This window comes from Gastrolobium bilobum, unplaced genomic scaffold, assembly GCF_033153095.1.
Source record: "Gastrolobium bilobum isolate Gb01-03AN ecotype WA unplaced genomic scaffold, APGP_CSIRO_Gbil_v1 utg80430, whole genome shotgun sequence".
In the NCBI taxonomy this organism is placed as follows: domain Eukaryota; kingdom Viridiplantae; phylum Streptophyta; class Magnoliopsida; order Fabales; family Fabaceae; genus Gastrolobium; species Gastrolobium bilobum.
The window spans coordinates 61365-75687 of NW_026899235.1; the positions used below are offsets into that span (position 1 = coordinate 61365).

Genomic DNA, 14323 nt, shown 5'->3' on the forward strand with positions numbered 1-14323 from the left:
TCTATTTTTAATTTGAATTCACTTGTAACAGCTCTTTAATTTAATTTTGTTTTGAATTTTACATTTAAATTCATTCATAACCGTTTAGCCAGACATGTAACATGTCTTGAATTCACTTGTTACATGCTCTGAATTATTTTGTAACAGCTTATTTAATTATGTTAGTTTCTATGTATATTTGCCAGACATATTGAGGTAATTGTGAAAGAAAATCAATTCAAGGAATTCAATCAAATAATTTTATTTCAAAAATTTCCTTAGGGGCTTTTTTACTGATTTTATATATTACTTCTCTAACACATATTTTTATACAAAAATCATATGATGATGTGTAAATAAATTTTGAGTCACGTTACTTAACATCTTGTGCTTTTAAGTGAGATGGGTATGAGAATGTGCTAAAACAACTAATTCTCTAATGTGCTTTTTTACTGAATTGAAGTAATACTATATAAATCATACCCATCTCACTTAAAAGCACAAAATGTTAAGTAAGTTCATGTTAATAGTTTTATTTAACTATCCAATTACCTTTTCATATGCTTACAAACTAATTCTCCAATAAAAAAACCTGACATAAATAAAACTAACGTAGTTAATAAGTTACATACTGAATGGGGATTACTTATTCCTTAAATAAAAGAATTATATGCTTTCTACATAAATATTTAGATACATTATCCCAATTAATCACTTATTCTATGTACCAAAATCTAGTAATTATGTTACTAACTTTAGTATTAAATTAGTTTCTCTTGTTAGTGAGTTTCCTCAATTGACCATCATCTTCAAGCAGCTTTGGATTAATTGTACAACAACCTGCTTAATATAGGACAGAACTGTCATTAATCAATAAGAACACAAAAAGAAAAAAAAAACGTGTTCTGTTGAAAAATAGTAATGATGTTACTTGTTGACATCTTCACCGTCCACTTATCCCCTCACATATTAGGATTCATGCATCTCTAATATAAAAAACCACGATGATTAATTGTACACAATAACCATTCTTTATTTTTTTTCCTTTCAGTCAAAAATTTGAAAAAAAAAAAAAGTATTGAAAAAAACTTCAAAGTGTTGACAAATCAACGCGGCCATTTTCGTCTCATCGACGGAGAAACAGCTACGACTCCGTACGAAAGTTCGGAGCAACGTTGCATTGCACGCATAAAAGTTAGTGCACAGGCGAGTGCACGATATCACAACCAATCATAACCCTCCACGACATCGAACGTAGCATTTACCTTCTTCCACCAGGAGGTGCCACACTGTCCCGCGGGAGAGACTGACAAAATAAAATAAAATAAAAAATAAAACAAAGCCGTTTCATTTTATTTTATTTATTTATTTATTTTTATTTTCCTTCTTCGTCTCCACAGTTCACACCATTCTCGTCTTCCTCTATAGAAAGAGCTCCGGAAAAAAAAAACATTTCTTCCATATTCCCGATTGAGTCCTCGAACCTTCTCGAATTTCCCAATCCAACCGCGACGACATGGCTCCTGCCACCTCATCGCCGGCGGCTCAGAGGCACATCGGCTTCAGCCGGCGCACGCAGGCACCGCGGCGACCGGCTGACTCTCCGCCGGCAAAGAAGTATAGGTCGTTGAAGGAGATAATGGCGAGGGCGAGCTATGCGGTGGTGGAACGCGAGGATTACAGCGACCTGACCTGCGAGCAATGCGGCTCCGGCGAGCGGCCGGAGGAGCTGCTTCTGTGCGACAAATGCGACAAAGGCTTCCACATGAAATGCGTGAGGCCAATCGCGGTCAGGGTCCCGATTGGATCATGGCTTTGCCCTAAGTGTTCGGGAGAGAAGAGAGTGAGAAGTGAGGGATTCTCTTCCTTTCCAAAAAAACGTTTTTCTCTCTTTCGTTTTTTTTTTAAATTCTGTTGAGCTGTTTTCTCAAGCGTGATGATGAATGTGGCATTGTGTCTCTGATTGTTAATGTGTTTTAGGTTTATCTCAGAAGAAGATTATTGATTTCTTCGGGATTCAGAAATGTGCTATTCGTGCTAAAGACAAACGTTCTTCTTCTCAGGGTAATGTCCTGAAATTTAGTCATTTTGCTATCAACCATTTTTTATTATTCTTCTTCTTTTTTTATTTGAATCCATTTGGTAATCATTTTGAAATTACACACTGAGCCTGGATATATGTGCTGCCCTTATAAATCGAGCTTCAATCAATGTTTGGCTTTGTGAGAGTAATGTGGGTTGAATTTGGTTTTAGGCTTCATATATCATTGCTGCTCTAAGTCATATGAGAAAAACGATTGTACATCAGAGTGTGGTTCATGATTTTTATATATTATATAGCTTGTGTCTTCCTAGTTTATTTGAGACATGAATAAGTTCATGCACTGATCTTTTGGAATTTGTGCTAACCATTGGTGGGTGAAGCATTCATGTTTGGGTGAGGGCTTAATATTCTTGAGCCTTATGAAATGCAGTTTCACTGTTATGAAGTGTTTCTTGCCAAATTATGCAGGACATGAGGCTACAGATGTTTCCATCACCGCTCCACAAATTTTAAGCTTGACTTGCTATAGGTTATCTTAGTTATTGATACTACCAAATGGGCAATTAAGCTGGATTTTCCGTGCCTATAAATGTATGATAAGTAAGCTAATTAAAGCTACCCACAATTACCGCATTGAATGAACAGATAGCTACTAAAGTTTTTAATTTTATTCCTTATATTTGTGCCTCTTTTTTCATTATAGTGACACTAAGATCAAATCGAACAAACATGGTATTAGATAAAAAGATTCATCCTTTAATTTCAGTTGCTTGACAATTTAAAATTATGTGAGGTAGCTGCAAGTTCACATTTTATGAGCTTGTAGATTTTGGTGTAATTGGTCTCATGATCTGTCTCCATGAAACCTAATCCATTTTTTGAAGGTAAAGGAGGCCAATCAAATGCCTAACTGCTTATTAGTTGTTATAGTGCTCTTTTTTATGGGGTTCTTAAATGGTAAAGAAGATCACCTTCTTCATCTGAGATTGTGTTTGCAAATTCTATGGGGATACTGGCTAAGTGAATATTTACATCCACTTTTTTAGCATATTTATGCCTTCATGATTGTAGAGAAATGTCCTGGACCCTTTGTATGAAAATGAACTGATGCCCCATTTAATTTATAAATTATGTAAACCTCCTAACATTTATATAAAGTTACAGCTAACACGAAACAAAATTAGCAGCAGTTAGGTTAAATTTCAGTGTATTAAATTGCTGTTTTCTTAGTTACTTTTATGCCATAATATGAATTTATTGCAACATATCATGCACGCACGCACGCGCACACGCACCACGGTTAAGTTGACATTTCCAATGAACAAGAAAAAATAGAATGGATGCTAGAGTCATGATTCATTTGAAGAATTCAAAAATAGAAAAGGAAATTTTGACATCAATACAGATAGATTGATTCAAAAGTGGTCTATGATTTGGCAGCAAAAGGAGCTACTATGGCAATTTGACCATTAGATATTTGTGTATTTTCATGGAAACTAGAAATATTTTGGCTTACTTTTTCAGAAGTTTTATAACCCTACATTTGTACGAGCTCTTCATTATGACTAAGGAAGGAAACTTAATAAATGATGCTTGGTAATATCCTTTTTGATACTTGTTCCTTCAGGTTTTGGTTGAAATTTTCTTGTATGCTTTTGTTTTCCTAGGTTGGCAAACACTTGTCCTTTCATTTTTGTTTCTACTTTCTAGTGCATACATGATGTACCATGATCTTAAGATAATTTTTCATTGGGAAAGGAGGAAAAAAGAGTTACTTTTAGGTACTTTTTTTTCTATACTCTAATGGTCATGTTCTAATTATTCAGGTAATTTGTCAAGGGTACTCTTAAGTATCCTTTTGCCTCAACTTTGTGAAATGTCTACAATTCTAAATATACGATTAACTGATTGGAAGATTTTTTTTCTTGATTTATCCATTCTGGACTTCTAGATGCTAAGAAGCGTCGTAGACGTTCAGGATCCCTGGTATTACAAAAGAAAAAGAGGAAATTATTACCATTTATTCCTTCAGAAGATCCTGCCCAGAGACTGAAACAGATGGGTTCCCTTGCTTCTGCTTTGACAGCATTGCATATGGAATTCAGTGATCAACTCACATACTGGCCTGGAATGGCTCCTAGATCTGCTAATCAAGCCAAATTAGAAAACGGTGGCATGCAGGTCTCAACTAATTAATTTTCTTGTAGATTTTTTATCCCTAGAAATGGACCTGTAACAAACTGCTTATTATCGTGCACATCTCCTCTGTTCTAGTTTGATAAAATATTTTCTTTTTGGTTTTCTCTTAGGTTCTTTCCAAGGAAGATATAGAGACCTTGGAACACTGCATAGCTATGTCTACAAGAGGCGAATGCCCTCCCTTTTTGATTGTTTTTGATTCATGTGAAGGGTACCCATCTTGAACTCATCACCATGAAGTAGGAAATTAATTTTTAGTACCTTACTATTTAGCAGACGTTTCTTGACATTGTGATGTAGCTTTACTGTGGAGGCTGATGGCCCGATCAAGGATATGACATTTATTGCTGAATACACTGGTGATGTGGATTACATTAAGAACCGAGAGTATGATGATTGTGACAGTATGATGACCCTTCTTCTTGCAGCAAATCCTTCTGACAGTCTTGTCATCTGTGCTGATAAACGTGGAAACATTGCCCGCTTTATCAATGGCATCAACAATCATACTTTGTAAGGCTGTCTCCCTTATCTCACGCCAAATTTTGAATAAAAAATAAGGGGTGGAGAACTAAAAGGATCATTTCACTAAGATTCCTCCTTTGATGTGGACATTCCTTTTTCTTTTATTTTTTTCTTTTGGGTACACAATTCACGTGGACATACTTATTATCATTTATTGGAGTCCATTTTAAAAGTTGTTTGGCTTTGGCATGCACTTTAAAGAACTCAACTCTGTAGGATTCTAAAATGCTAATACTTTTTTATATGTGCAGTGATTTTGCTAATTCTTAAATTTCTCATATTTAAAACATATCTGATTTTTATGCAGGGAAGGTAGGAAGAAGCAGAACTGTAAATGTGTGAGATACAATGTTAACGGTGAATGCAGGGTCTTTTTGGTTGCTACTCGAGATATTTCTAAGGGCGAGAGGCTTTATTATGATTATAATGGTTATGAGCATGAATATCCAACTCATCATTTTGTCTGAGTGAAAGTCATAAATACCTCCTAACAATCCTATAGAATTGGATGCAATTATAGGTCCTCGTGAAAGGATTTTCATGATTTTCTTGAAAAATTTAACTCATTGTTCTTGCAGATTCAACAAATTTTTTCCTAAATTGTTGCCATGGGAAATTCATTGTAATTTTTGTTGTAGAGCTGGCCCAATTATGTGGCTTAGAGATGAATAGAGTAACCTAGGAAAACTTTCTTCATTTAGGTTATGTCTCAAAATATGAGCTGATATACATTTTTTTTTCACTACAGTTTCAAGGAATTTATAAGATTCTCAGATTTTACTTCAAAGGTGTCGCACTGGATATTTGTTTTCTTTCCTTATCATTTATTATTTCCTTTGAATACTGATTTTGAATGTAATATTGGTGAATCCTATTTTGTATGCCAACCTAAGGCCTTGAGAGATGAGGGATATGAATATACTCGAAGATGCATTTTTAGTTGTCTGTCTCTTTTATTTTGAAAAATGTATTTTCTTTACATTCAAAAGGAATCCTGGACACTTGTTTGTAAATATTGTTTATGCATGGCCTTTTTAGGATGGAATGAGTGCAGTCTTGCAGATATCTCAATTTTCGAATGAAGTTCATATTGGAAATTCAGTAATTGATGTACTGAGGATAAATTCTTTGTTGTTCTATTGCTCAGACTTTATGATGCATTTAGATACATTTAGTAAATTATAATTTTTTTTATTTGTATTACCTCTATACTATGTCCTCCATTAATTGTGGATGCTACATTTACTTGTAGTTTAGCATGTGTGTTTTGTACTTGACTTTTCGGTTATACATGAGTTAGAGAGAATAGGAATAATTCTTTTAGTTTATGATGATCTCAATTTTGAATTTAGGATTTTGATGTTGATTAGGGCTTTTAATTTGGGGATTTAAAATTATCCGTTAAGGGCTTTATTCTTTTCTTTTCTTTTTTTGCATTGGATATTTGTTTATTCCTTGTTTGATCATTACTTTATTGTTTATGGTTTATGGTTTATTTCATTTAGAGAGATATAAATGCCCCTCCTGCAAAAGCTTGAAGACCTTGTGCTTGTTTTCAAAATTAGAATTTGTGTTCTAGTCTGTTTTTGGTTCCCTTTGTTTTACGTCTCTATCTCTATCAGTAGATTCATAGTTTGCTATATTTGGTGGATTTCCTATTAGGCTGTCTAATTCATGATTGTGCGGACTAGTTTTCTTCCGAGAATGAATATTGCATCATCTTTCTATTGTTTTTGAGATTGTTAGGTCAATTTCCTTAGATATAGGAACAACCTGGTACCTTGGGCAAACTATTTAGGTTGTCCACGACTTCGCCAAAAAAGGCTTCGGGATTGCATGTTTCTGGTTTCAACTATCATCAATGTACATCTTTCTGTACTCTATATCACACAGAAAGTCGAACAACTTTTACAAACATCTCCACAGTATAAAATAAAATCAACTTTCTAACCAATTGTTTCAAATGCAACCGAAAGACCGAAAAGCCTTAATGTGGCAAACCGTATATGGATACTGTATCAAAAAACAAAATATAAAATTCCAGTACTGGCTCTAAGGTAAGGTTTTATTTCTGTCAGTCATGTGATAAAACAAACAGGTTGAGTAAAACAATGCTTCATATTCCGGATGGCCCAACTACTAAGCGGCCCATGGCTCAGGCCCAACTCCAGGCTCTAACCCACATCAGCCCTAAGGGCTGACGTAGACCCTCTCATTCCCCAATACTGCGACGCGTCTAAAGGGAAACACCAAAATGTCCCATCTTGAGACCTTAACCCCCAAAGACGACTGTCACAGGCACCCTAAAGGGAAACTGCCCCTTTGCCCGACGCTGACATCGCCAGGCGCAGCGCTGCTACAACAGCAGCGCCTGCCACACCAAACACTGCCACCATGGGAGTAAATCCCAAGGAGGGTTGACTCCCTCCATGCCAACCCACACCGTTTTCCCTATAAATAGCCCCCTTTGGGCACACCATGAAGGTATCTTATGTATCGTTATTCTGCCCATTTACTTTGAGTCATATTATCGCTTACTTATCCATTGTTAATTGCTTATACCGGGCAAAGTACCTCTTAGCTTGGTCTGTACCTGTGCTAAGGGTATTATCCATACAGTGACTCATCCCAGAAGGGAACATAATGGGCTTATAGATCCTTACGGTACATTGGCGCCGTCTGTGGGAAACTATAAACTTCTATTCTCATTCTCCTACCAAAGATCCTCAAAACGCACTTCAGACCCAGATAACTAGACATGGTTGTGACGACCAGAAGAGCGGAACAAGCCAAGGCCGTTACCCCTGACGGTCACATGCAAACAGTACATTCCAACTCCCCGCCATCCATGCATTCAGCCCCAGCTGGGCGAGCCGCTGGCGAGGCTCTCCCCCTGGTACTACAATTTGTTGGCCAGCAGCCGCCAATAGTCGGCGACAGAATAGCACAGTTGAACCATCGCGCACCTATGCGTGAAATGCAAGGAGAAAATTTAGTCCCAAACCAACCCCCACTGCCGGGAGTTCATTTCGGAATCCCATTCCCTACTACTGCTCCACTAGCCATCCCACTCGCCCATCATCCACAACCAGCTCGAAGCCAGCCAGTCGCAATGTACAATGATCATCGAGTCCCTATGGTCGCCCCATACCCCCCAGGATCTTACACTCATAACGTTGCTGCTCCCATCCCTCAACCTTACCTTGCTGGTTTTCCTTTCCACGGTTACGCTATGCAACCTCATAACGTGGCCATACCACAACCCCAAGGGTCTTATCAAAATCCTGGTCAACCACCATATGGCTCCCACCAGGCCTTGAACCATGCCCCAGCTCTCTCTTATTAGGTTGAGGCCCCACATATACCCTACCCACAACCGGACCAGCATGCACGCAACCCTAATGTAAGGATAACACCTACTCATACGTCAGGACGCAACAAACCCTTGACCGATAGCTTGCGGTTAACTCTCATACCCCTCGGTTTCAAAGGCCCATCCAACATCACCACGTATATTGGTGACACCGATCCTTTTGTGTGGATCCAAAAGTTTGAAGCGACCATGACTTTTCACGGCGAGACGGATCTCCTCATGTGCAGGACTTTCTCAACGCTTCTTGGAGGGAGAGCGCTGACATGGTACACCACTCTACCCACTGGTAGCATTGCGTCTTGGGACGGTTTGGCAAACAAGTTCCAGTCCCATTTTGCAACCAGTCGCCCCGTGCCTAAGTCTGTTCATTCCCTGGAAAAGATTCTCCAACAATCTGGTGAGTCCCTCAGATCTTTTTTAGACCGCTTTGATAAAGAGGCCTTGCAGGTGCAGGGCTTAGACCCAAAGGTGCAGGTACATATACTCCTTTCAGGCTTGCGACAGGGAGCGTTCGCTTACGAACTCGCCCGACACGAAATTACTGACTTAGAAGAGGTCAGGAAAAAAGCCCAGGAGTTCATGAGAATAGAAGAGTATAAAGGGAGTCGAGTTGATGACGCCCATAACCAAGACAAGACGGTAAGCAAAAGTAAGAACTAAGTTGAAGAAAGCAGGAAGGGTCACAAACCATCTAAGTATGCCAGTCGCCCTTCGGAACGTGGCTCATCGGGACGCTAGTCACACAGTGTCCTACAAACGGAGTACAAAGAAGAGCCAATAGTAACCAACGGCCCCAGCAGCCGATCAGAGAAGCCGTCGTGTACTGTAAGTTCCACCGTAGCAACGGCCATAGTACCGAGGAGTGCAGGCACCTCAAAGATGAGATTGATGAGCTCATCAAAGACAGTGCTCAAAGGCATGGTGGTGACGCGGCACGCCCAGCCGGCACAGAAAGGCGACACCGCGAGCGTAGCAGGTCGCCAGAACGAAGAAGAAACAACCAACCTAGTTATCAACCTCGCCGCGAACGAGATCGCAGAGAAGGCTCCCCACGAGACCGCAGAGTGCCGGTTAGCCAAAGCAATGGAGGAAGGAGGGAATGAGATGACGAAGATTCAGTAGTCATCAGGCACAGGGTGATAAACATGATATCAGGAGGGCTGAGTGGAGGTGGAGAATCTGTCAACACCAGGAAGAGGCACCTGAAACAATGTTTGGCGGTTGCAGGTAAAGTCATCAGCAAAGTACGAGTGGATTCAGGTCATGCCAAGCCCAAAATCGTGTGGGATTGCAACGATCTCGGCGACGTCCTTCCTGGACATGATGACCCTCTTGTCATTCAAGCAATAGTCAACAATTTTAGGGTCAATCGCGTGTTTGTTGACCATGGCAGCTCTGCTGATATCTTATTTTTGCCATGTTTCAAGGTGTTAGGATTTACTGCTAATGACTTAACCCCAGTTGCAGGTGAACTTTCAGGTTTCAATGCAACTACCACCAAGCCTCTTGGAATGATAAACATGCGTTTGTCTTTGGGAACGCCTCCCACATCAAGGTCAGCCGACATCCAGTTCCTGGTGCTTGACACCCAATCATCTTACAACGTTATCTTCGGCAGAAGGATGCTCGCTGCGTTTGAAGCAAGCATATCGCACCCACACTTGGGGATGAAGTTCGTGGCGAGGGACAACAAGGTCGCGACGGTAAAAGGCGACCATACGGTAGCCAGGAGTTGCTACAATGTATCTTTGAGACCAGCACCTAAGGTCACCTTCAAAGACCAACCAACGCCCCAAGTGGTGACATCGCAGGTAATGGAAGAAAATACTAGCAGAAATAACAAAGAGCTTGACCAGTGTTTTCTTGTAGAATTCGACGCCAGGGATGACCCTCGAGCAGAACATTCCAGGCCCACGCCAGACGGAGAGTTAGAGCATGTCGTTTTCGGCGACGCCGAACACCAGACGACTACTATCGGGGCGATCACTGATCCAGAAATTAAGAGTGAGCTGATCAAACTGCTACGTAGCAACAGAGACCTCTTCGCCTAGAAACCAGCTGATATGTCAGGTATAGATCCTGCAGTGTGCTGCCACCGACTGTCCGTAGACCCCAAAGCAAAGCCCGTGGCGCAGAAGAAGAGGAAGTTTGGCCCGGATCGCCAGAGGGTAATCGACCAGGAAGTGGAAACGCTCCATGACGCTGGCTTCATAAAAAAGTCAAATATACAACCTGGCTCTCCAACTCGGTATTGGTTAAAAATCCCAGTGGGGCGTGGAGGATGTGCGTCGATTATACTGACCTAAACAAGGTATGCCCCAAGGATGCTTATCCCTTTCCAAGCATTGATCAGCTGGTGGATAATGCATCCGGGTTCAAGATACTCTCATTCATGGATGCCTACTCTAGTTACAATCAAATTCCATTACTAGAAGAAGATCAAATCAAGATGGCGTTCATCACCCAGAACGCCAATTACTGTTATACTATGATGCCCTTTGGCCTGAAGAATGCAGGCGCCACGTACCAGCGAATGATGAATGAAGTGTTCAAGGACTTGATCGGCGGCAGCGTGGAAGTCTACATTGATGATATGATCGCCAAATCGCAAACACCGGAACAACACTTGACGCATCTTCAGGGCGTGTTCGATAGGCTGCGAAAGTACAACATGCGACTCAACCCGAGTAAGTGCGCTTTTGGCGTTCCGGCGGGAAAATTTCTAGGCTTCATGCTAATCGAGAGAGGCATCTAGGGGTGGCAATTTATGACACGACTCGTCAACCCGACCCGGACCCGACACAAAAATTTCGTGTTCGGGTATTTTCGTGTCGGGTCAACCCGTTTAATAAATGGGTCGTGTTCGGGTTGAAGAAAAACAACACAAAAAAATTCGTGTCGGGTTGCAGGTCAACCCGTGAACCTGCTGACCCGCAAATTTCTAAGGTTATTGTGGTCATTTTATCTCATGGTATAAAAAATAAATGTTAGGGTTTGAAGTGTTCTGTTTTTTCACTCTCTGCGGCGCTCTCACTTCACCAGTTCACCCTCCTAAGAGTCTCGGCTACTGATCTCTGTCTCTGTTGCCCATCTCTGTCTGCAAACCTTCTTCCACGGTTCAACCTCAACCAAACAGGTACGAATAAATCTGCCCATCTTTGTTTTCTCTTCCAACGAAACCCACAGTGTATATATATAACCAAAGCCCCTGCATTTAGAATGACTTTTTTTTATTGAGTTTAGGTCCCACTGAAGTGAATGGTTGAAGTGAATGCTCTGTGAAAATGATATTGTGAATTGTTTAATTCACAACCTAAGTGTGAGTCCTACTACTTACTTCGTCTTTCCCATATATGCAGACAAAGGATTTTGCATTAATACAAACAATGAAGATATCAAAGTTGATTAAAAAAAACGCAAAATAATTAAAGAAGACAAATTGCATAACCTTTCCAAATGTGGACGGATTTCTGATTGATAGCTGAACCAGTTATAGTCTGCATCATTTTTATTATGTATGTCACTGCTAATTCATTTTTTTTTGTAGAGCATTCAGCAGTAGCTCAAATTCGGGTTGTTCCGTGTCAACCCGTTTAACAACAGGTCGTGTTCAGGTTGAGTTTTATAACACGGATTGTTAATCGTGTCGTGTTCGGGTTGAACCTATTCGTGTTCGTGTCAGACCCAGGTCGACCTGAACCCGACCCATGAGGCATCGAGGTCAATCCTGATAAGTGCAAAGCGGTCATCGAAATGCGAAGCCCGCAAACAGTCAAGGAGGTTCAGCAGCTGACTGGAAGACTGGTAGCCCTTACACGTTTCTTGGCGAATTCCGCACATAAATCACTCCCCATGTTTGGGTTGCTCAAAAAAGGTACATCTTTTGCATGGTCCGATGAGTGTGGAAGGCCAAAAGTCGGTTTACTTCATCAGATAAGTGCTGCAAGGGGCTGAGCTGCGGTATCAGCAAGTTGAAAAAGTCGCCCTCACACTCATTTTTGCGGCGCGAAGGCTGAGGCCGTATTTCCAGTGCCACCCCATCATTGTCAGAACCAACCAACCCATCCGCCAAGTCTTGCACAAGCCAGACCTCGCAGGACGAATGATGTCTTGGGCGATTGAGCTCTCAGAATACCAGATCAGTTATGAGCCAAGAACCACCATCAAAGCTCAAGCCGTCACAAATTTCATTGCTGAGATGACACAAAGTCCTCCGCCCAGTGCCCAGACCGCCGAGACGCTGATGTCGGCGATATGGAAACTATATGTTGATGGCTCATCAAACGCCAAAGGTTCAGGTGCAGGAATGATAGTTGAAAATCCAGACGGTGTTGCTGTCGAACATTCACTGTCTTTCGAATTCAATACCACGAACAACCAGGCGGAATATGAGGCCATGATTGCGGGCCTAATTCAAGCAAAGGAGATGGGCGCCAGACGTTTCAAAGTCTTCAGTGACTCCCAATTAGTAACATTTCAGATCTCCGGTGAATACCAAACCAAAGGACCGTTAATGTGCAGGTACTTAGAGAAGGTCAAAGAGTTAATCCAAAGCTTCGAAAGTGTCGAGGTGGAGCATATCAGACGTGCTGAAAACACCAGGGCAGATATCCTCGCCAAGTTGGCGAGCACCAAAAGCCCAGGTAACAATCGTTCTATAATCCAACACAATATGCCTAACCCATGCATAGTCATGAGCATTTCAGAGTCAAACCCTGAAGTCGCCGAAGAAACCTGGATCACGCCCATTGTCAACTACTTAGCTCAAGGTGTCCTACCTCCCGACCAAAAGGAAGCTAGAAAGATTGTACGAAGAAGTGCTCATTTCTACATGTACACGGGCGATTGTACAAACGAGGACTCTCAACCCCACTCCTGAAATGTCTGAACCCTGGCGATGTTCAGTACGTTTTAGAGGAAATCCATGAAGGGATCAACGGCCACCACGTGGGCAGTCACTCGCTAGCAAAAAAGGCACTAAGAGCTGGATTTTATTGGCAAACCATGGAGCGTGACGCCCATGAGCATGTCAAAAAATGTGAAAAATGCCAGAGGTTTTCCGACATACACAAAGCTCCACCTGAAGAAATGACGTCAATCACCTCGCCTTGGCCTTTCTACAAGTGGGGAATCGACATTCTGGGTGCCTTTCCCATGGCGGCTGGCCGGGTCCAATGGTTAATTGTCACCATTGACTACTTTACCAAATGGGTAGAGGCAGAACCCTTGGCCACAATTACATCTCAGAGAGCAAGGAAGTTCTTTTGGAGAAGCATCGTCTACCGCTTTGGTATCCCGACGGAAGTCATTACAGATAATGGTACCCAATTTACCGACGCCAAATTTTGGGAGTTAATGAGCAGTCTGCAGATCCGACATCACTTTGCCGCAGTTGAACACCCCCAGTCCAACGGCTTAGTGGAGTCGGCCAACAAAATTCTGGCCAAAGGAATTAAGAAGAAGCTTGAAGCACACAAGGGGGCGTGGGTAGACAACCTCGACAACGTGCTATGGGGATACAGGACAACCGCCCAATCTTCCACTAGGGAGACGCCTTTCAGACTGACTTACGACACTGAAGCCATGATTCCCGTTGAAATCGGGGAACCCTCCTGGCGACGGGAACACGTTACCGAGGTCGCCAACACTCAAAATCTGAAGGAAGCTTTGGACCTGTTGAACAAGCTCAAAGGGGTTGCCTCCCAATCTGACCATCTTTCAAAAGAAAAGTCAGCCACTTATTATAACAAGTCATTCCCCGAAATTTCGAAGAAAAAGATTTGGTTCTTAGAAGAGCAGACATAGGCAACAAGAATGGCCGAGAAGGAAAGCTCGCCCCAAACTAGGAAGGACCTTACCGGATATCTAACAAATTGGGGAAATGAACTTACTCCCTAGAGACACTTGGGGGAAAGTCCATACCAAGGGCGTGGAACGCAGATAAGCTCAAGAAATATTATAGTTAAACTACCATGTAACACCTCCTGCATTCTTTTCCTTTCCCATGTTTTGTCCCAATGGGTTTTACTGGGAAAGGTTTTTAACGAGGTAGAGTTTCGCATTTTTGATAAAAACAAGCGCCAATTTACCAACTCTTTGTTAAAGTCGCATGATCAACGTTGAACTGGGATGGTTTTCACCCCCGCCAAACGTTGGACTGGGATGGTTCTCACCCCCAGCCAACACCCAACTTACGGGATGGT

At 41.6% G+C, this 14323-nt stretch overlaps 2 protein-coding genes across 5 annotated transcripts; both read left to right on the plus strand.

The window, feature by feature from the left end:
* Nucleotides 1–1302: 1302 nt before the first annotated feature.
* Nucleotides 1303–5362, plus strand: LOC133288706 (probable Histone-lysine N-methyltransferase ATXR5). Of its 4 annotated transcripts, XM_061486524.1 has the most exons (7): nucleotides 1303–1829; nucleotides 1960–2013; nucleotides 2727–2755; nucleotides 3983–4204; nucleotides 4333–4433; nucleotides 4523–4735; nucleotides 5055–5362. In XM_061486524.1, the coding sequence occupies exons 1-7, from the start codon at nucleotides 1496–1498 to the stop codon at nucleotides 5212–5214; spliced, it is 1113 nt and encodes a 370-aa protein (XP_061342508.1). In that variant the 5' UTR covers nucleotides 1303–1495; the 3' UTR covers nucleotides 5215–5362. The 4 variants fall into 4 exon arrangements, with proteins under 4 accessions (XP_061342508.1, XP_061342507.1, XP_061342506.1 ...); XM_061486523.1 differs by lacking the exon at nucleotides 2727–2755 and having other exon boundaries at nucleotides 1960–2048; XM_061486522.1 differs by lacking the exon at nucleotides 2727–2755 and having other exon boundaries at nucleotides 1960–2043; nucleotides 3975–4204.
* Nucleotides 5363–8309: 2947 nt separating this feature from the next.
* LOC133288705 (uncharacterized) lies at nucleotides 8310–8780 on the plus strand. Its single transcript, XM_061486521.1, has one exon. The coding sequence runs from the start codon at nucleotides 8310–8312 to the stop codon at nucleotides 8778–8780; it is 471 nt and encodes a 156-aa protein (XP_061342505.1).
* The last annotated feature ends 5543 nt before the right edge of the window (nucleotides 8781–14323 follow it).